This window comes from Populus trichocarpa, chromosome 15, assembly GCF_000002775.5.
Source record: "Populus trichocarpa isolate Nisqually-1 chromosome 15, P.trichocarpa_v4.1, whole genome shotgun sequence".
NCBI lineage: Eukaryota > Viridiplantae > Streptophyta > Magnoliopsida > Malpighiales > Salicaceae > Populus > Populus trichocarpa.
Genome location: NC_037299.2, coordinates 13,549,888 through 13,572,379, shown reverse-complemented (window position 1 = coordinate 13,572,379; position 22,492 = coordinate 13,549,888). Strand labels below are relative to the sequence as shown.

General features: G+C 34.5%; 4 protein-coding genes across 7 annotated transcripts; 2 read left to right on the top strand and 2 right to left on the bottom strand.

Moving 5' to 3' along the window:
- Positions 1-3,143: 3,143 nt before the first annotated feature.
- LOC7476722 (uncharacterized) lies at positions 3,144-8,293 on the top strand. Of its 4 annotated transcripts, XM_024586212.2 has the most exons (6): positions 3,144-3,307; positions 3,414-3,453; positions 4,021-4,062; positions 4,204-4,503; positions 4,596-4,712; positions 4,803-8,293. In XM_024586212.2, the coding sequence occupies exons 4-6, from the start codon at positions 4,222-4,224 to the stop codon at positions 7,839-7,841; spliced, it is 3,438 nt and encodes a 1,145-aa protein (XP_024441980.2). In that variant the 5' UTR covers positions 3,144-3,307; positions 3,414-3,453; positions 4,021-4,062; positions 4,204-4,221; the 3' UTR covers positions 7,842-8,293. The 4 variants fall into 4 exon arrangements, with proteins under 4 accessions (XP_024441980.2, XP_002322378.4, XP_052303355.1 ...); XM_002322342.4 differs by lacking the exon at positions 3,414-3,453; XM_052447395.1 differs by lacking the exon at positions 3,414-3,453 and having other exon boundaries at positions 4,021-4,503.
- Positions 8,294-11,489: 3,196 nt separating this feature from the next.
- On the top strand, positions 11,490-16,096 carry LOC18105955 (uncharacterized protein At4g19900). The gene is made up of 5 exons (XM_024586670.2): positions 11,490-13,063; positions 13,139-13,288; positions 13,634-13,768; positions 14,386-14,580; positions 15,610-16,096. Exons 1-5 carry the CDS (start codon positions 11,616-11,618, stop codon positions 15,794-15,796), a joined length of 2,115 nt encoding a protein of 704 aa, XP_024442438.2. The 5' UTR covers positions 11,490-11,615; the 3' UTR covers positions 15,797-16,096.
- Positions 16,097-16,264: 168 nt separating this feature from the next.
- Positions 16,265-17,930, bottom strand: LOC7481799 (protein EXORDIUM-like 7). Its single transcript, XM_002321781.4, has one exon. The coding sequence runs from the start codon at positions 17,734-17,736 to the stop codon at positions 16,726-16,728; it is 1,011 nt and encodes a 336-aa protein (XP_002321817.2). The 5' UTR covers positions 17,737-17,930; the 3' UTR covers positions 16,265-16,725.
- A 1,832-nt stretch (positions 17,931-19,762) lies between these two features.
- Positions 19,763-21,384, bottom strand: LOC112324286 (rust resistance kinase Lr10-like). Its single transcript, XM_052447681.1, has 2 exons — positions 20,225-21,384; positions 19,763-19,767 (listed from the first exon to the last, which is right to left on the bottom strand). The coding sequence occupies exons 1-2, from the start codon at positions 21,255-21,257 to the stop codon at positions 19,763-19,765; spliced, it is 1,038 nt and encodes a 345-aa protein (XP_052303641.1). The 5' UTR covers positions 21,258-21,384.
- Positions 21,385-22,492: the final 1,108 nt, after the last annotated feature.

Genomic DNA, 22,492 nt, shown 5'->3' with positions numbered 1-22,492 from the left:
GGAGAGGCAGCAAGATGGTGGTGGAAAGGAAGGAAGCATGGCTGATTTGGAGACAGAGGAACACCGAAGTTGGTGGTGGAGAATTTGTGGTATTTTTTGGGCCTGTGGTCGTGGGTTTTGGAAGAGATAAAGAAGACAGTTTTTTTGTTTTTTTTTATTTTATTTTGGTAATGTTTAAAATTACGATAAAGGTTATTTTTTAAAAATATTTTTTATTTAAAAATATATTAAAATTATTGCACATGTATGACATTGTAGTAAACATCCTTCCTGACCAGGATTCTTGTGGTGATAGGTGGAATGGACAAGGAATTCTTGTCATTTATCAATAAAAAAAGGATGAAGTCGACGCCTAATATTATGATAATTAGAAATCCTAACTAGTTTAAAAGTATGTATAAGATGGTTGGTCGTGTATAGGGAGGACATAACACCCCTAATACATCTTACTTAAGATAAATTACATTGTTTATTTGTCTGATACAAACTAAAATACTGTTGTATTTTCTAACTATTAGTGCCTAGCCATTCTAGAGTCACATCATAAAAATAAAAAAAATTGTTTCAATATTGGAAATATATATTACATATAAGTTTATAATCCCATATATTAAAAGAAACAAAATAATTTTTTGGTGTTTTTGAAATGTATGCTTTAATAAATTAATTATTAAATCCAAAAATGCATGAAAAGATATCAACAAAACTATTTTTCTTAAATTTTTGTATTTAAATATACTAAATCATGCCATGTAATTTTTTATTATTTATGCAAATATAATTTTTTTTTATTTTTGAGGCTTGTCCATGATAAAATAAAACAAAACAAATTGATAATTCTTGTCTTAACAACTCAATCATATATATATATATATATATATATATATATATATATATATATATATATATATATATATCGGACAATCTCAAAACCATACTCTCAATTAATATTTTGGTCCAAAAACTAACAATTTATCAAAAAAAGGTTTGGGGGTTAGGAATCAACCAAGGTAATCCTGGCAATTCGTGAAACCGTGTGGCACTATCACTCTGGCATGTGGAATCATATGTTGTAGCTGTTAGAGGAGGAGCACTTGGTGGATCTGAAACTCCTCTACCTCCTTTTCAATTTCTCATTGACGATGCAATAAACAGACACTTGTAGAGAGAGCTCTACTCCATTGAAGTTTCAATCTTCTTCCTGTTTTTCAGTCCAGATCTATTTTTTCCTTCTACTTATGTGTATTGTTGCGATTGCTTCTTGGGAAAAATCTTATCAATTCTAAAACTAATCTATTCCCTCATTGATTCCCCACTTGCAAAGCAGAAAATGAATGATTTTAGAGAGAGTTTTGCTCCATTGAAGTTTAAGTCTTCTTCTTGTTTTTCAATCTACATGTCTTTTCCTTCGACTTCTATGTATTATTGTGGCTGTTTCTAGGGAAAAAATGTATCAGGTCTCAAACTAATATGTTCCCTTTTCGATTCCACATTTAAAAATCAAAATATGAATGTTAGTAAAGGGAACTCTGCTCTATTAAAGTTTCAGTCTTTTTCTTATTTTTTAATCCAGGTCTATCCTTTTCTTCTATTGCTATGTATTTTTGCAACTGCTTCTAGGAAAAAATCCTATCAAGTTTGAAATTAATATGTTCCCTCTTCAATTTGCCACTTACATAGTAGAAAACAAATGCTTGTAGAGGGAGCTCTGCTCCGTTGAAGTTTCAAGTTTGAAAGATCATGTCACTGTCCAACTTTGATAGCTACTATTGACTTGAATGATGGTTGTTGTTGGCTGGATTTATCCTAACAAGGGCTATAGTTTTGGCTTTTGGTGCAATACAGCTAGGGTTTTAGCTTAGAGTAAATTATAAGTGAAAAGTACATGGGGTGTGAAGTTTGTCTTGTTTAATAGAGAGACAGGAAATAATCAAAGGTATGAAAGTGACACTTGGGCATCTTTTTTTTCTTTTATTTAGTGGGAAGAAGACAATAAATAATGAAATTATAGTCTCTTTCAATTTGATCCATGTACCTTTGAAACTTTGCAAATGAACCTTAATCAACTCTAATCTTTTGTGTTCCTTGCAACTCCACTTTTAGCCTTCTTCAATTGAATCCTTAAATTTTAATGTTTTTTACAAAGTGATTCTTGGTTTCAAACCTCCGCAATGTGGTTCTCAATTAAATGTCATACTTCAAGCTTCTTTCAATTAAGCCCCTGATTGCATCAATTTAGCATTTTAAAATTTAAAGTTTCAATTGTGTCTTTAATCTTCTAAAAATTTTTCGAATTGATCCAAATTACGCCTCCAAACTTGATTTTTTTCAATTAAGTCCTTAATTGAATCCACAAAAACTCATTCAAAGTTTAATTACATCCTTAAACTTAATTAATTCTCTTAATTTTTGCTCGATTGACTTTCAAACTTTATTTTTGTTTCCATTAAGTTTTTAAATAAGTCAATTAAACTTGTTTGAAGTTTAATTGAATCCTTAAACTTAATTAATTCTTTCAATTTTGGTCATGTTTGGATCTCAATCCTCAATTTTCTTTCTTTATTCATCTTATCTTGTTGAAATCTCTCAATCCAGCTATTCTTCTAGTGTTTTGGTTTTTTGCAGCTCGAAAGTTTATTTCTTCGTGTCCCGAAAATATTTCTGGATTTTAAATTTTATTTTTTCTGGATTTTTGAATTAAAAAAATATGCAAATAATTTTTAGAGATCCAAAATTGGATTATGACATAATAATATTTTTATTTTTTAAAATTTATTTTTGATATTAATACCTCAAAATAATTTAAAAATAAAAAAATAATTTAAAATAAAAAAAAATTAATTTTTTTTAAAAATATAACTAAACCGCAGGAACAAACACAGTTTTTTTTTTTTTTGGGCGATAAAGAATGTGGAGGGTATTTTTTTTCAATTTTCTTATTTCCTTGCCTGCAACCTCTGCCAATGTAATCTTAACCAAATCAATATCGTTTTAAAATAATCTTAAAATAATATCGTTTTAAAATAACTTTGATTTGAATATCGAGTCCCCAACCAAACGAGAGAAAATCACGCGCCGAAAAGGCAAGTAGACAAATCGCACATTAAATCCACACGTTCCATATTGAAAAACCGCCACCTTCCTTCATACAAAAACGAGAGGAGAGGCGGTGGTTACCTCTTAAAGCAGATTACTACTACTCCTTCAATCTCTCTCTGTGATTGATAGTCTCACTGACTGACAGGATCCTCAACCTTCCCCAAACCAAACCAAACGGCCTTCCCTATCCTCTCTGCAACTCCTTTTGGTATAATAATTATTTTTCTTCTCTCTCTCTCTCTCGTGCTTTATGATAACGATTACGCCAATCCATTTAGAATTTAGAATTTTTTTTTTCGTTTTCGTTTTTGAAGCCAAAAACTTAACAAAGTAACGAAAAATCCTTTTCGTCAGGTTTTCTCGATTTTTTCTCTCTCTCATTATAATATCATCGATTGTAGTTTTTATTTATTATTTATTTTTATTTTTTTATGTTAACTAATTTGCTGCTTTTTTAAGTTTTTTTAATTAATTTTTAAAGAATGTAGTAGCTTTATTTCTCTGTTGTTTGGCTAGCGGCGCAGGTCTTAATTTTCTGATTTGATACTCGATTGTTTTGCTTGTTATCTGTCGTTTGGTGTTTTTGTTACTGTTTGGTTGTTTCTATTATTTCTTTTAATTACATTGAAAGTAACTCTATTTTCATTATGAATGAAAGGGAATTTAAGCTTGTTTTGGCGTTAATTTTCTTGTCAATGCTGTGCTTGTAATTTGCTGAAATTCTTGTACATTTATCAAGGGATAACGTAAGGCATTAAGATTTTTCTCTCTCTTTTGTGTGCTTATAATTTGCTGTAGTTCTTGTGCATTTATCAAGGGATAAAACATCATTCTTGCTGATATATTTGAGTTGCTTGTTATGTATGTTTCCAATGTTGCGCGTGCAGAACTTTTCATTCATTTTTTCTCTGTCTATCTCAGTTTCTCTGGGTGCTGTCTCCTTGTTCTCGTTACTTTTAACTGGTATAGTTGGAGCTCTATCCTTATTCATACGAGGATACTAACTCTTTTGAAATAGCAGAAATTTGTTTTTCCACTTCCATTGCTGCTCTTTGTGCCTCCTGATGTAGTATCTATATTGTGGTATTATCGCTGAATTGACAGATAACATCAAGGGCTCCAATGGAGTTTTATGAGCCTAATAATGTTCCTGGAAAATTTCCCGAGTTTGGTGCAATCTTTATGTCAAACAGGGCTACAAGGAAAGAATGTTTTAGAAGGAAATTATTAGGCCTTCCGTCAGGACAGGCTGACTTTGTGAAACAGGTTAAAGCTGGAATGGTTTTGTTTCTGTTTGAATTTGAGAGGAGAGAACTTCATGGTGTATTTCAAGCTTGCTCTGATGGCGCAATGAACATTGTACCCCACGCTTACAGTTCATCTGGAAAACAATTCCCTGCGCAGGTATTATGCCTCTTTATTGCTCATTTTATTTGTCTTTTTGTTGGAGGGAAAAATGTATATTATGATTTTTTATATTGATGTGTTGTTCCTAGGTAAAATTCATCCAAATGTGGCAGTGTGAACCACTCTCTGAAAATGAATTTCGTGATGCAATCAGAGAAAATTATTTTTCACCATACAAGTTCAACTTCGGGTTGTCTGAAAGACAGGTCTTTCTTCGCTAACGATGTCTAATCTGAACAGATTGAAAATTTCTAATTGGTGTTTTAACTAATGACTGTTCTTCACAAATTGTGCAGGTTCAAAATCTTCTTTTATCGTTCAGTAAACGAAAGATAAAAGATAGGACACTTGAGAGGCAATTTACCCGAAGCAAGGTTGTAAGATCAGTTGAGTGCTCTGCAAAAGAAGCTAGAACTGCCACTGATGATGGCAGCTTCGTAATGATTGATAGCAAGAAAGATGAGCGAGATGCAGATGCTCCTTTTGGCTCTACCATCTCCACTGAGTACTTTGGGGACTCTATCAACAAGCACAGAAGAGAGTATGATAGGTACACAAGTCCTCCTTTCAGAAATGAACATAAAACTAACAGAGCGCTTATCTCAAAGGAGCAGTTTGTGGCCTCTCTGAGTGAAGTTGGAGGCTTCGCTGGGGATGCCCGGGTTTTGACAAGCAATATGGTAGGGAATGACCATGATGTGGATATTGAGTCTAGGACGGATGTTTTAACTAATCATCGTGGGCATTCTTTTCCTACAAGCATAAGAAGTTCCGATTATGTCAACTTTGCGACAAGTTATGGGCTAGGACAGGAACTGATGGAGGACAATGGTTTTCAGCAGCCCTCAACTGAGCATACCGGTATGTTTCAGTCTAATCCAGGCTTGGCTGAGGATGCCCGGGCTGTGACAAGCAGTATGTTAGGGAATGAATCTAGGACGGATGCTTTAACTAATCATCATGGGCATTCTTTTCGTACAAGCAGAAGAAGTTCCGATTATGTCAACTTTGCGATAAGTTATGGGCTAGGACAGGAGATGATGGAGGACAATGGTTTTCAGCAACCCTCAACTGAGCATACTGGTATGTTTCAGTCTAATCCACCTCATTGTTTTAGCAAGACCATCGCAGAAGAAAATTTGGTGGAGCTGCAAAACTCTCAATATTATAGACGGCCCATCTTGGAAGCAATTAAGGATCAATTTCGACAATCTCCTACAGCACGTCACTTGATGGAGCCACATAATTCTGAGCTTTCTTTTTCAGCATTGGATGTTGATAGATTGCCTAGGTCAAATGCTTTATATTCAACATCTTATGGAGATGGAGTTGGTGCATGCAATATTCCTTATGACCCAGATGTCCCCAGGCTTGGCAATAGGTGCTCGTCATCCCGTGGCCTTTCTAATTCAGTACCTGAATTCCCAGCATCTCACAGCAGTGTCTTTCCTTCATTTGATCAATCATTTCCTCCCCATGTGGAGCCTGAAGGTACAAGCAGTCGCCTAAACATCAATGCCTCTTTGTCCGACTACATTCTGTTGTCCAATGCCAGCCAACTTGAGCACCTGAACAGGTCTGGCATGCTTTTCCCAGGTGTTGATTATCCTGGTCATGTGGCTAGTAACTCGTCTATGAATGAAAATCCTGGGCACAATAGGAGCCCATCATCATTTGAGCTCTGTAATTCAGTTCCTCAATGCCCCCCTCACAACATCTTCCCTTCATTTGTAAATGAATCATTTCCATCATATATAGAGCCTAAAAGTACAAGCAAATGCCAAAACCTTAATTCTATGTTATCCAGTGACAGTCCATTTTCATATCCTGGCCATCATGACCATGCAAACAGAACCAGCATGCTTTTCCCTGGTGCTGCTTATCCTGAAAATGTGCAAAGAAACTCCTCTGGGATTGAAAGGACAAGGGAGGACACTTCCTCTTGTTCCTGTAGCCTTAACAGGTCTTCCTCCTTTGTGTCTGATGTTAGGTATCCTGTCTCTTCACAAGAGGAATGTGATCATCAAATGTCACAGCATGAAAACAATGAAGCATTTGCTGCTTGTGTTCCTAGATTGAAACGCCATGAAAATGGTTTGATAAATCTAGATACACATGAAAACTCTCAGAGAATATACTCTGATCATCAGGAGAGAAAAAGTGTCTTTTCCCGCTTAGCTTTGCCTTCAGAAGTATGCAAACAAGATGAACATGATATTGATTCATCAATTGATGAAGTCATGACCATATTGCACCAGAGTCACGACCAATGGGTGAAGGAAAAAAAAATTAAGCAGCAGGTGAAAAGGCATGATGAGGTTACAAATCTCAAGAATAAGAAACAGATGACCGTGAATTCCCAGTTATTAACAGATCACTTGCCAAAGGTCTCAAAGGAGATTATCATGGATGATATTTCAGCCGGCAAGGGGGATGGTCTCCAAATGCCTGAAGTGATACCTTTTGTAGATTTCCAGCGTCGTAGAAAAGTGCAGAAGATTGAAAGCGATGCCATTACTGGGAGTACAGAAAACACTGGCTTATCAGGCCAGCAGCATAAAAGAAGAAAGTTGATCAGGCCAAAATTCAGTGGTAATGGATCATCTGGCAATGTTATTGTCGGAAGTCAGGATGATGCAAGTAGGATGACTCAAAATGTTGAGTTACCAGATGTGACATTTCATGTTGGCCTTGAAGACAAGAATATAGGTTTTCAAGGCCGTTCAGATCGTGAAGGAAACGAGAACGTGGCAAATTGTGTGGTGACCCCCAGCAATGCTAATGGAGACAGCAAAGAAGCATTACAGCATGTTGGTCTGGTTTCTGGTGAATACAAGAGTAATACAGAAAATAGCTTGACTTTGATGAATTCTGAGATTGATGGGATTGTCAAGTGTGGACTTGATCATGATGGAGGTAATGGAAATTTATCTGATAATGATAAAGCCGAGAATAGATCTTGTCACAATGGAGGTAATGAAAAGTTACCAAAAAATGCTGAAGTTGAGAATAGATCTTGCCCAACAACTGGTGAGAGGGCCATAGATATTACGGTGGGCAGCGGAATGGATTATAACTGTGGATCGGAAAAGGCATTCAAAGAAGGTGGAAATGTTGAAGAGAGTAAACAGAAGCTATTTTTGCAATCTGTTGGGGAACAGTGCAAAGCATCTATTGAAACTGTCAGTTACTCCAATATGAAAGAGTCTCCAGAATTATGCGAAGAATATGACAAACATGGAGAGGTGATAGCAGCAGCCGCAGGCAAAGACTGTATAGTGGTTGTTGAGCGAGAAGATAGTGGAGATGGAAATCGTGAAAGTCTCAGCCATTAACCTTGGGGCAATCACAGATCTCAAGCAAGAAGAGCTTAACATTGCCTTAAGTGCTTTTTGTTTTTGGTTAATGAGGTGAAGCTAACGACAAGAACATCCAATGCAGTGAACCATCTTAAATGCATGACGAGGGTTTAGTCTCCATTACGTGCTGTGAGTAAAATTTCCTGAAATCAGAAGGCAGTAATACCAAGCAAGACTTCGTATAACCATATATTCTGGCATGGTGCTTTTGACCAGCATTTTGCTTGCCTTCGCGTTTGCTTTCCAGGCTGAATTGGATCGGTTTCCCAAGTGAATATCACCATCTTTTGTTTTGAACTTGTTTAGGTGGATAGAACTTGTTCTTGAATTCAGCTTTTAGCTCTCTTTTGGTCGAACGAATTTGTTTCTTGAATATGATTTTGAGCTGTTGTCAATTAAATGGAATGTGGCCTTTGCCTTTGCCTTTGCCTTTGTTACAATAGGTTTATGATCTCGGCAGTTTATTGATATTTTGCTATATTTGTTTTTCATTTGATTTGCAGGGAATGTTTAGAATGAACTAGGCATGATCCCTTGTTACGTGGCGACTCTGTTTTTTGTTTTTTTTTTTCAAATAATGTTTATCAAGTGCATTTTAAAGAAATAAGAAAAATCAATAATTTGAATTATAACACCTATTGAGTTTAATAAGTTAATTTTTTTTATAATATAATAAGTTGATTTTATTTTAATTAGATGATAAAAAATAAATAATGATAATAAATACATAATATTTTTTTATAGAAAAAGAACATGATATCTTAAAAAAATCTATAAAAGTATAAAATTGGATATAAATAAATAAAAAAATTAACTCGATAAGTAGTGCGATAGTCTTGTATTGTAACTTAGGTAATAAGAGATGAGTCAACTTAAATTAATCTGTAAAATCTATAATTTATGCCATGAGATTGAGACAACCCAATTGATTTTTTTTTTTAAGAAAATCACAAAGTTAGTTTTTCTTAAAAAAATAATAATAATGTTGAACGATGAAATTAAGAAGAAAATAAGTAAAAAAAAATATTAACTCGTGTTAACTTTTCAAACTTGTGATCCATGTTATTAAGTTGGAAGTATCATACATGAAAAATGATGAAACATAATCCCTAACAAATTAAATGCTGAAAAAAATATAACTATACAAGATGATCTAAAAAAATAATAATTAAAAGAATGATGATGAAAATCAAAATAAAAAATAAATTAGAAGGCAATTATAATTTTTAGATTGTAGGGTTAAATTGAAAAAGAAAAATAACTCCAACAACAAGAAAAAAAACTAAAATAATACGGACCAAATTTTTAAAAAATAACACATCATAAACTTGGATTGAAGGCTAAAATTAAAAATCAATAATGTTTTTATAAAAGACCTAGGAAAAAAATAGAAATCAAAAGAATAATGATCAAATTGAAAAAAAAAATATATATAACAAATTGAAATTTAAGAACTAAATTGAAAAACAATAAAACATTTACAAAAATATCAAGAAAAAAAAATAAGAAATTAAAAATAAAAGGATCAAAGTAGAAACATAAACAACAAAGAAGACCAATTTCAAGAAGGAGAGGAAAAAGAAAAAAGAAAAAAAAGCTTGCCAACAAAAAATCACCCAACCATAACCTACACCATAAATTTTACCATGAGGAATATAATGCGGCAACATATCCAACAACACGGCAAAAGAATAGGTTTAACCACCAAGAGATATCACATACACCTTGGTACATACAATGCATAATCCATCTACTTTTTAAAATTTAATATTATTGAATATTGGTTAAAAAACCATAATGCCCTTTAACAAAACAATAACTAACAAAAAAATCAACTTGAAAAGACAAAAATAATCCTTGATCAAATTTATTTTTTTTACTTTAAAAGCATTTAAGTAATTTAACTATACATTCAAAAATAAAAACCCGAAACTGCCACTAAGAACCAAACATGGTTTTTTTTTTTTTTTTTTTTTTTTCTTCTCTAATGATATTTTAGTGCTTGTGTTGTTCATAGAAAACTAAAAGGACCTATTACTCCCATCATGCTGGCCAAGAGGCAAAATTATTTTTTACTATTATATTCATTATAAAGTAAAATGAGTCTAATACCAGTAAGAACACTACTTTGCACCCTTTTCTCTTTTAATTTCTTTTTTTATATTATTTGATCCATGCTTGATGTATTTACTTTAAATTAGTGGTTAGATATTATTGTTGGAGGCGGAGGGGGTGCTTAGTCTAGTGCTTATAGACTTGTTAGGAATTGAATTCGCGATCTCTTTAATAATATCAAGAGAACGCCATCACTTAAGTTAGAAGTTCATCAGGGAGGAAAAATAATCAAGAAATTCAAAAGAGAAAAAAATAAGAAAAACAACTTTCCTTTGCTAGTCATCCTAATTTGTGTAGTAATTATGCCTGATGATAGTGTTGAGCAAGCTAATTTAGTTAAATTAGGTCAATTAAATTAATATTATTTTTATTTTTAAAAAATTAAAAAAATATTATTTTAATTTTCTTAAAAACATCAACTTGATTTTTATTTGTTTCAATTGAGTTCACTATGAGTTCAATATTTTTTACACTTGGACTTGTCTAAGAAGTGGGTCAGACAATGCATCGGTTAATCCATATAGTTAGACGGGGGTTTAATAATTGTGCTAATTTAAAATGTCTAAATGAGAAAATACTTTATTACTATAATAATTCTGTCAAATTGTTGTGAGAAAGAAAATTCAAAATCTCACCTAAATTTATAAATTTATGTATAAATGCGATACAAGCTAGATAAAAAAAATTAAATTAAAACTTCATAAAAAAAAATATCTAGATCGTAAAAAACTATTTAATATTTTTATTAAATTCAATCAAATAGATCAATTAGACTCCTTATTTGAGTTTAAAATTAAATTATTTTAAGAGTTGCTTTAACATGATCTAGTCAACTTGATCAGTTTAAAGATATTTCGGATGATAAAAAAAAAAAATTAAAGATAAAATTGAGAAAAAATAATGAGATTGACATAAAAATTTATTTGATCAAATTTATTGCATAATCCACATTTAAATTAAATCGTATGGGTGTTGCCCTAACAGAATTTAATCGATTTGGATGATTTAAAGTAACCTGATCGATTAATAAAAAAAAATTAAGAATAAAATTGAAAAAAAATGAAATTGATAGAAAAAAAATCTCTCGACTCACCTATGTGCTCAACTCTGATTTTAAATTAAATTATATGAGAATTACCTTAACGTGACCCGGTTAACTTAACTCATTCGAAGACAATCCGAATGACTATTAAAAAAATTTGAAGATAATAAAAAAAACCAAATTAAAATAAAAAAGGAAAAGAAATAAGGGACTAAATTAGAAAAAAAAGGGCGAATCTTCATTATTTTTTTAGATGCTTAGGGTATTTTTTTTCTTCATCATATATATGATCATAAAAAAATAGTCTATACTCTTTATATTATCATTCAATCTAATACTCGGAAAAAAATGAAAAAACTTAGTCTCAATTGCGATTAAATAAACTTATGGCCCATGGCCCATGGCCCATTATAAGTTAGTAAAAGCACTTCACTGTCTAATACTTTTCATTTTTTTAACCGTTACTCGGCCCATGAGCCTATTATCCCCGCCCTCCACTTCCCCTCCTTCTCCATCGACATCAACCTCCTCCATCGACATCAACCTCCTCCCTCCTCTAACCTCCGTCACCTTTCAACGGCATCAGCCCAAAAATGCTCCGCAACCGCCGCCGTCCCCGTTACAGTCCGCAAATATGCGCTGTTATCTCCGCTCTCCTCCTCCTCTTCTCAGTCTCTCTCCTCTACACTCGCCTCTCTTCCTCTCCCCAACAGAACACGGTTCCTTCCTCATTCAAGACCCAAGCTGACGAATTCTCAATAGCAATTGACAAGATCGATGAACAAGACACCATTAAAGAAGAAGAAGGATATCACCAGAACGACAGCAATGAAGACCAAAACGACACCGAAGAAGAAGACACGAAAAGGCCCACGATTTCATCTTCTGGGTATTACATGGATCATGTAACCGGTTCAATTAGAAGGTATTTGAATAAGAAATCGATAGAAGATTATGATTTTTCTGATTATAATTCCAATGGTTTTAGTCTAGGATTGAATGTAGAGGATTATAAAAGTAAGACCGCTTTTGGCAGTGATGATATAGTTGTCGATGAGGAAATTAAGAGGAAATTGAGTGAAGTTAAGAGTATTGAAGATGCATTGCTGTTGAAAATAGGTAAAAAGGTGTCACCTTTAAGAGAAGGCTGGGGTGATTGGTTTGATAAAAAGAGTGATTTCTTGAGAAGGGATAAAATGTTTAAGTCGAATTTGGAAGTTTTGAATCCGTTGACTAATCCTTTGTTGCAAGACCCTGATGGGGTTGGTGTTACTGGGTTAACTAGGGGTGATAAGGTTATGCAGAAGATGATTTTGAGTGAGTTTAAGAGGAACCCTTTTGGTGGGAAGAGGAGTTTGAGTGGTTTGGAGATGATCCACAATGCGGAAGTTGGAGGGAAGAGAGGTGAGGTTAAGAGAGTATTGAATGAGGATAATGGAAAAGTTTTGAAGGATGGTGATGGTAATATTGGTAAGGATGTGAGTTTTAAAGGAAATGGGATTGTATTGCATGAGGATCATGAAAGAAATTTGATGAAAGATAAGAAATTGAGTAATGGGTTAAATGGGGATGATGGGAGAAATTTGATGAAAGGTAAGAGCTTGAGTGATGTATCGAACGTGGAGGGAGTTAAAGATTATCAGGGAGATAAGAATTTGAGTGCAAATGAAAATGTAGTGGATAAGAGTAGTGGTGTTGGTGGTGAAACAAGGCAGATGATTGGAATGAAGACTAAGAGGTCCAAGGATCAGCAGAGGAAGCCTGAGGAGTCGAGTCATATACTTGCGGATGGGAAAAGATGGGGTTACTTTCCTGGTTTGCATCCTCATTTGTCATTTTCAGATTTCATGGCTTCATTTTTTAGGAATGGAAAGTGTGGTATGAGGGTATTCATGGTGTGGAATTCGCCACCATGGATGCACAGTGTTAGACACCAAAGGGGACTTGAGAGTCTGCTCTCCCACCATAGAGATGCATGCGTTGTCATTTTCTCTGAGACAATTGATCTGGATTTTTTCAAGGACAGCTTTGTGAAAGATGGGTAAGCTCTTAATTAGGCCTTGTTGAATTCAGTCATTGATTTGTAATCTAATCAATGCAACTATTTTCTATATAGTTACAAGGTTGCTGTTGCCATGCCAAATCTCGACGAATTGCTGAAGGATACACCCACCCATATTTTCACTTCAGTTTGGTTTCAGTGGCGAAAGACAAAGTTTTATCCAACTCATTATAGTGAACTGGTCCGCCTTGCTGCTCTCTACAAGTAAGCTCGCTTCTAGAAAAATACCTTGGAATGATGCAACAGCTTGCTGGTTCCTGTGTGAATCTCATTCAGGACACTACTTTGAGACGTTGAAAATAAGTAGCTTATGTCTTCAAGTGCTAAATCTCAAAATGTTGTAATTTTGATGCTGGCTCTTGACCTGGAAACCACGTATTAGTTAATATCCTTAGTTAATATCCTCTTCACTCGAGTTGAGAAGTATTTTTATTTTATATTCCAGATGACGGTTCTACAATGTAATGTAGTGATTGAATCACACCATTTCTTACTGTTATTATGTATAGAATCAACTTTTTTGTGATGTATTTTTGTTGGGTTGTGCAGATATGGTGGTATCTATCTTGATTCTGATGTCATAGTTTTGAATTCATTGTCTTCACTTAATAATACTGTTGGCCTGGAGAATCCACGAGCTGGAAGTTCTTTGAATGGGGCTGTGATGGCATTTAGAAAGCACAGGTACTAGTGGCTCTTGTGTTTTACTGGCAGAAATCATATCTATTGTTGAAATTTTTTCGGGTTAGGTTTGGACTTAAAAAATTATTTGGATTTAATCCATTAAATTCATGGGTATTATCTTTTATAGATGAATGGTTTAGCTTCCAAGTTCTCTCTTCCTCCCTCTCTCATTTATCTCTCTAAATCCCTCCTTTTCCCATGTCATTTAACTGCTGAGTTTTTTTGTCTGTTATCTGCTTCCCTTTCCCATGAATTGCTAAACTCATTCTTCATATGCTAATCAGGATTTTTTAATATATTTGAGCAAATTGAGGTGCAAATTTGTCCTCTTCTCAGTATTCTTTCTGCAATGCTGGCTTTCCTAGTTTTTCCAATCCCCCCCCCCCCCCCCAACACCCCCAAAAAAATCCTCTTACTATAAGAATGTGTCATTATCAGTTTGCTATGATTTTTCTATTACAATGGGTTCATTAACATTTCCAACTGTTAGCATGTCTTGGTTATAGTTTCATTAACCATAACAAAGTAGCAATGCAGCAGCGTTAATTTTTTTTTTGTTCTCTTTTCTTTATATCATTTACCTCCCTTCTGGAACTGATTTACTTCTCTTCATGCAGTCCATTTATAACCAAGTGTTTGAATGAGTTCTATATGACGTATGATGATAACCGTTTAAGATGGAATGGAGCTGATCTTTTGACTAGAGTCGCAAGAAATTTTTTGAGTAAGGAGAATAAGTCCATTGATCAAAAGGAGTTGAAAGTGCAACCCTCATACATTTTCTTCCCCATTAGTTCACAGAATATTACAAGGTATTCTCCAAATTTTGAGTTCATTTCTTTACATGCTTACTCGTTTTTTAGCATTCAGATAAGCTTTTTTTTTGGCAATCACACGTGCACTAGTAAGCTGCTCAAAATGTTGCTTTTTATGAGTTCATTGGAATGCATTGCGGAAAACATAGGGTTCTGGTTCCAACTCCCTTTGCCCCACAACTTCGTGTATACATATTGGAAAACTAAAAGAAAAACTTAAAAGTGACTCTTGAAGTTGAATCTGCAAAATGTAATGACTGTAAAGTTCAGAAACCTATGTTACAGGTCTGTGAGCTGACTTGCTGTTACATTTAAATTAAAACACCTTGTCCCATCTTATGTGATCGATCGTTCCCCATGTTCTGCTTTATATTTTGCTTTAAACAAAGTTGAGTTGTAATAACAGTACACCCCTCCCCCAAAAAAGGAAGGGAAAGATCAAAACCAAAGGGTTTCTTGCTGTTTAACTTTCAAATGTTTCTCTCCAACCACTGGCAACTATGTGTTCTCGCCAAGATAAATTGAGGCTTTAAGTAGAACAAATTTGTCTAGCCAGATTATGATAAAAAAAACTTGGTGTGTTTCAGCCTTGTCTTTGAGACAACTTAAACGAAGGTTTTTGGTTTGGAATTCAGGTGGATAAGGATAAGTTTGTGTTTGGGGTTTGAGAAATTGGTGCTGAAATTCTTGTCTTATATTGCAGAAAATATTTCGGCTGAAAATTTAAGATAATTCCTAGTGAATACATCCTCCCAAAATGTACTCTGTCTGCTGCATTCTCAATGTTCATTTTACAGTTTGACGAGAGAAGTTTTTCCTCACCTGCACTGCCTTTTTTTTTTCTCTCTCTCTTTTTTTTGGCAAATGCAATTTGCATATACCCTTTATTTGTCTGGTTTATGATGGCTTTATATATACGTGATATCTTATATTTTAGCCTTTTAAGAGCCAAAATCTTCAACAGATCTGTCACATAAAAAAATTCTTTACCTCATTTGTGCCTTAATTAATTCTAAATGCAAACAGCTACTTCACCACACCGGCAAATGAGAATGAAAAAGCTCACCAAGATGCTCTCTTTGAAAAGATTCTCAGTGAGTCATTGACATTTCATTTTTGGAATAGCTTGACATCTACTCTCACTCCAGAGCCAGGAAGTCTCGTCTCTCGGCTTATTGATCACTCCTGTATCCGTTGCTTTGACGTATTGTGAATTGTACATGTCAATTTTCCCCAACTTTGTTGATTAGGATGAAGTGATGAACTACAAAAGCATTTTGATTTATCATAGCATATCAAATTGTTGTCACCGCTGAGAAAGATATCCAGCATTTAGCCATCATAGAGATTTGAGGTTCAAGAAATGATCCTATTCATGTTTGCAGTATAGACACAGTTTTGTAAATGATAGTTTGAAGTATGTCATTGAAATTCATTTTTTATCTTCTGTATTATTTACACAATTTGTCACAATTTTGCTGTCATAATAAAACTACTAGTTAGCTTGCTTCTTGATGATGCTCGCTCTGTGTTGGATCCAGGCTACATATACTATTATATCATCAAATTGTTTTGTTTCCAGTGGTGACCTAATTGAGATGAAGAACATTTTGGTTGCACCTTCCATAGATTTAGTTAGTGGATAGCTTCTACTAGATTTTGTTGTTGATTGGTAAGCAGATTGAATCCATGATTTGAGCCCTTTATTACACTGAAAATCAACCAGGGATCACTCGATCTTGTAGGAAGACAATTACAAATGAGTGGAGAAGGCATTACAATTACAGACTTGTTTGAGAGGCAGATTGACCTTTTGATAATTAGATGATGCCTTTAAACGAGGTCAACATTCTAAAGGCAAAAAGAAAAAAAAACGTGTTATGCCTCATTTAAACTTTAGGTTTTCCAAACAATGCCTTAAAAAGTTAAAATAGTGATATGTTTCGTAGCTATGCATCCAACAAGCGAAGTATCGTGTCTCTGGTAAGCGGATATCTATCATCAAAGCAGGCCTACCTTGCCTGCTTGCTCGTCAGATTCCCGTGCATGCTCTGCACTCAAAGCCTTATCCTGCCTTTCCAGATGTCAAAAGCAAGGGGAAGAGCTGGAAATTATTGGAAATCATGGACATTTAGCACACTTCTAATCAATGGCATTGGGCCCAAAGCATCTCCTTTTCACAGGGTTCCATACCCATTGCACCAGGAACCTCCTCCCTTTCACTCCGTTCACATTGTACCCATCTCCCCAAGAATCTTTATTCACTTTCCCCACAAAACCTCCACCCCCACCAGTCCCATACACGCCCAGGCATAAATCTGCTATCTCGGTTGGCGAGGTAGGGTCATCTCCTGCATACCATGCATTGATAAATGGATTACTTGACACTTCTGCTAACTCATGAGCAAGCACACTGATCATTCCGTCTACACCAGGATCCCCGTTTGGGGCTCTCATTATGTTGTTGCCTCCGTTAGTGCTTGGCGGTGGCTTCCCTGAATACTTAGGCCATGCAAATGGATAAGCACACATACCAGGACATTGAGTTCCGCTATAACCAACCCAGGCATAAGGCACAGTGACACCAACTATGGTCGGAAATGTGAAGTAGTGAAAACCACAAACTGCTCTACAGAAATCTTGAACTTGAACATCACCAGAAGTCAGCACTAAGTAGAGACCATTGTGAGGATTGAGAGGTAAAGCTCTTGGATGGGCAGTGACTGCAGATTTGATGATGGATTGCATCGCCAAACGACTTAGATAACGACCATGAGAGTATCTATAGTCATAGAACTCCCCTGACAGGACAATGTTTCCAGTGACATTCGATCCTGTTTGGTCTGTATAAAGACGGACTGTCCTCCACCAATCAGAAACAGAAGGGTAAGGAGATGAATAAGAGAGGGAATAGATGAAATCTCTAATAGTAGCTTGGTGGTTTCGGTTCCATCGACCATACCAGATAATGTACAAGTTGACAGGTCCAGCCAGAACAGGTCCCATGTGGTACTGAAGGTCTACTAAATCAGAGGAGCCCTCATAGTTCTTGGCTTGGTTGAATAGGTTATCTTGGCTCCGTGAAGAGGCCAAAGAAGACGAACAAAACAGAGAAAGAAAGAGAACATGCCATTGCCAAAGCTTCTTATGCATTCTGTTCTTTGAAAAAAGAAAAAAGAAAAAAGAAGCTCTCTAATCTCTAGTTTTGTGGGTTTTGACAGTTGAAGAAAGTTCTTATATAAAAGATCAGAAGGTCTATTGAGGAGGAGGAAGAGCGGTAGGTGACTTGGTGAGATTCTTCATTTCTTATTATTTCCTTGTGGTGGACAGTGGCTTGCATGTGTACATAATTCCCCTTCACCATTTGTCTACTTTTTGATGATGACTAACTACATTTCTCCTTTTGTTTCTTTCCCTTTATTCCTTTGCTATAATAGATAAAAGTGTTAGGTTAACAGACTTAATAATGTATTTTGTTCCTTCCCCAAGGAAGTAATGGCAGAGAATCATTTCTTAATTGCCATAGCATAGTTATCACTTAGAGTTCAATTTACTTTCTAGTTCTTTTCCATCTTTCTCTTTCTGACTGCCACCCCTCCCCAGTTCAAACCCTTAGATTGATCCCATGAAATATTGTTTTATTTCCTTGTTATTAAAGGAACTATTATTTTTATATATTTTTAGAAGAATAATTCTACCATCAAGAACATGAATGATGAGGTTGCTGCCGTTATTGGCTCCATGATTCCTGATAATTGAGCTTTAGAGGTCTAATTCCTGATAATTGAGTTAGAATACATTTGGATAAAAAAAAAAACCTCCACAAATCTACTCAATTTGGCATCAATTGGGTTGTGATCCCAAGTATTGACTTGGATTGTAGCATAAAGGCAGTAAAATAAAGAAATCATAATAAAGTGTGAAAGTAAATGATGGTTGTTCCCTGCAGTAAAAGCAAGCATGTGATACCTTTTCATCATTTTTCTCCCTTTTGGATTACAATTCTTCTCTTTCAAGATCTTTGACTATCCATGTTAATTCATGCACAAAAGATTCATCATAAACATAATTACATAAGCATATTGTTATATAAAATTTCCTTGGAAGATAGGTCAAGTAGCAACGTGTGGAAGAAGAGAGAATATGTGACTTGCAATAATGGTAAGTAAACAGGCAAGCCCTCGTCCAGACAACCCGTTAACGAAGGAACAGATATCTTGACCTTGTCTTTGCTTGTCTTTGCTCGTTTGGCATCGCTTTTTAAATGGGTTGGATAAATTTTAATTTTTTTTATTTTAAAGTAAATTTTTTTATTTTTAAATTATTTTAATGTGCTGATATTAAAAATAATTTTTAAATAAAAAAAATATTATTTTGATGTATTTTCTAATAAAAAACACCTTAAAAAACAACCGTTACAACACTTCTAAATACCCTCTTTATCCATCCGGCTTTGTTTGGATGGCAAGTAATGAGCTGGGTACGCAGTCATCAATCAAGATTAAAAAACGTTTCTAGTTAATGCATCAATCTTATATATCAAATGAATAATTTGATTAAGGATTGAACAAGTAGAGATTTCGTTCTTGGTATGCCAAGCTTATTAAAAAAAAAACATGGTATAAGTTAAAAAGAAGAAGAAGAGGGGAATGCAACAATTAATCGTAGTGGTTGGCTCTGATATATAAAAGTTTCTTGTAATCATGCAAAGCTGGAAGGTGCATGTGATGGCTGAAGCATTTTCAACCTTTTGCCCTTAATGGCAGGAGCAAATTGATTCCTTGATAAATTTCTTACCTCACCAAATCGTTGTCCTCCGGGTCATCTCCTTGGAATGAGTTTTTCTATTAATATATAGTTGTTTAGCTATAAAACTTGATTCAAGAATGACCGGTTGAAAACATATATTATAAATTAAATGGGTTGATTCATAGGTTAACGGTCGATCTGGGTTATGATTTAAAAAAAATTAAAACTAAAATAAAATTGTTTAGATAAATAAAAAAATGGTTTCCAATAAAACCCAATCAAGATAAGTTCTAGATTAAATTTTATAAATATGATACTTTTCGGAGCAATTAATGATCACCAGGAAATCAGGCGTCTATTTTGCTAATTGATTGTTTCAACTGCAATAGTTATGACTCATGGCAAAGTGCTTTTCTTACAGTGGATATGATCACACTATCAAAAGTCAATTTGTACACATTTCACTTCAGTCCTTAGATTTATTAGTCAATATCCATCTTGTAATTTAAGAAAAAAAAATTATAATACACGAGGAGTAATTAATGAGATTTTAGTAATTACTTTTTAGAGTTCAATTTAAAAATAAAATCGACACAAGGAGAAGTGAAAAATACTAAGTAATAAAAAATCACAGTAGAGCCTCACCTTCCATTTAATTAATCCTGTCGCATAAAAAAAATTTAAATTAAAAAGAATTTATAATTTAAGACATTCTTCTACCTCCAAGTTTAAATTAAAAAAAAATATGAAGAATAGAACATCTTTAATCACCAAACCAACCTAGAGAATTTGCACCTTTTTCTTCTATAAAAAATGGAGAGAGGAAGAGATTAATTTTGATAAATGAAAAATTCAAATAAAAATCGAGTATAATTATATTTTTTTAAAATGCAGGAGTCGATACAATCACTGGGTGGATCAGATAACTTTATTGGATTGGCCGTATCATCATCTTTTGGCATATGATGTGGAGTTAAAAAAGGCTTAGGAGGCATTTGTAGAGATTCAGCATCTGATTCAAGCATCTTCACAACATCATGCATTGACGGACGATCATTTGGCCTCAATTGTATGCACCATAATGCCACTATAATCATCTTCTTTGTTGTTTCTTTTCCCTGCTCCGTGGCATGATCTCCTAGTTCAACATCCTTTCCTTCACTAACTTGGTCATATATCCAAGAAGGGAAGTAAATTTGACTTGAATGATCTGCCAATGCATTCAAGTTCTTCCTTCTTCCAATCATTTCCATTAATAGCATCCCAAAACTATAAACATCAGATTTGTGAGAAACGCTTCCAATGTTTTTGTAAAATAATTCAGGAGCCATATATCCTATCGTTCCTCTAGCCGCAGTAAGGGGCACAATACTATTATCTGTCGGGTATAATTTTGCTAGTCTAAAATCTGAAAGTTTTGGAATAAATTTTTCGTCAAGAAGAATATTGTGAGGCTTGATATCAAAATGCAAAATTTGCATATCACAACCTTGATGTAGATATTCAATTCCACGAGCCACCCCAAGAGAAATCTCGTACATTTTCTCATTGCTCAATGAGATGCTTCCTTGTCGAGAAACAATGTACTTATCAAGAGACCCATTGGGCATGAACTCGTATATAAGAGCACGCTTCGAACCCTCGACAGTGAAGCCTATGAGTCGCACGACATTGACATGGTAAATTCTTCCAATGGTGGCAACTTCGTTGATAAAATCTTGTCCATTGGCTTTTGACTTGCTCAAAATTTTTACCGCTGCAAAACCGCCACTACGAAGCTTTCCCTTGTACACTAAGCCAAAACCTCCTTCACCCAACTTATCTTTAAAACCATTGGTTATCTTTTTAATATCCGAGTAAGAGTATCTTACTGGCATAAGATCATTATCATGACTTTGCAAGAACTTTTCAATGTTGTCATACATGGATAAATGTCTTCTTCGCCATTTATAAACCAGCAAGATTATAAAACATGGAAGCCCGCACAAAAATAACAGTATATGATATGTCACTGCATAAACACATTACAAGAACAATCAATGATGTAAACAAACAATTTTTTTGTTATTAGATTTTCACTTTTTTTTTTTATCTGAATAGAAATGTGACTTTCATTATGTTATAGAGTCCTTTCCAATTTAACAGTGTATCCATGAATGCATATTTTTCTCAAACAAACAAATTCTTATTATAAAAAAAACCTTCTGTATTTCATTTATTTTAGGGTGTGTATATGTGTGTGAGCATGCACCTAATTTGGCCCATGTTTTTCTTTAAATTTTTTATTTTATCCATTAGCGTTTATACTTTTTTTCATCAGTAAAAGTCCTTAATATGAATATTTTAACTTCTAAATTTGTTTAACTGCATTTTATTTCTTCAATTTTAAAAACCGACTCCCTCTCAAAGCTCTAATAAATACCTTTTGGCATAATAGAATGACGAGGGATGGAGAAGCAATCATCCTGCTGAACACCAGCTTCCACAAGTCGAATTGTGAAGTCACTGTAATGGATTGCCTGAACATAATATTTTACCATGCTCAAGTATAAAGTTGGACGTACGTTGTTTTCACAAACAAGTTCATAATTTTTGCTGCCGCAGCTTTCGGGATCGGTATTTAATCGAAAAGGGTAGCTAATATTATGGATATTGCCGCAAGAAGAAGGAGCGCAGTAACTGTTGTTCTTTCTAGCACTGCAACCATGGTGGGTGGATAGGATCACTAGCAAAAGAAGGGCTGCATACGCACCACCAAAGAGGTGCCTTAATATTCCTCCGAACATTAATTGAGAGAGAAAAACTTCAGGGAAATTAACTATTGTGTTTGTTAAACTTTGCTGAAGAGGTTTATAGGATATATATACAGACTACGACTACCATCTTTGATCAATATGAAAGGAAATCAATGGCCACAAATTAAAGTCTTCGAATTATTGCATGGTCACTGTCCCACAGATAAAGCATTAGGAAATTACATGAAGAGTTCCACAAAAGAAGCGGAAGACCTCTAATTCATGGCTTCCACTTAGTAATAAGTCAAGCTCGTCAACGGACATCATGAGCCCATTCTAAATGCGACGCAGACGATCCAAAATAGAGAAGAAAAAAAGGAAAACAAAATGTAAGGAGCCTTCACTATTGAAGTTTCCAAGGCAAA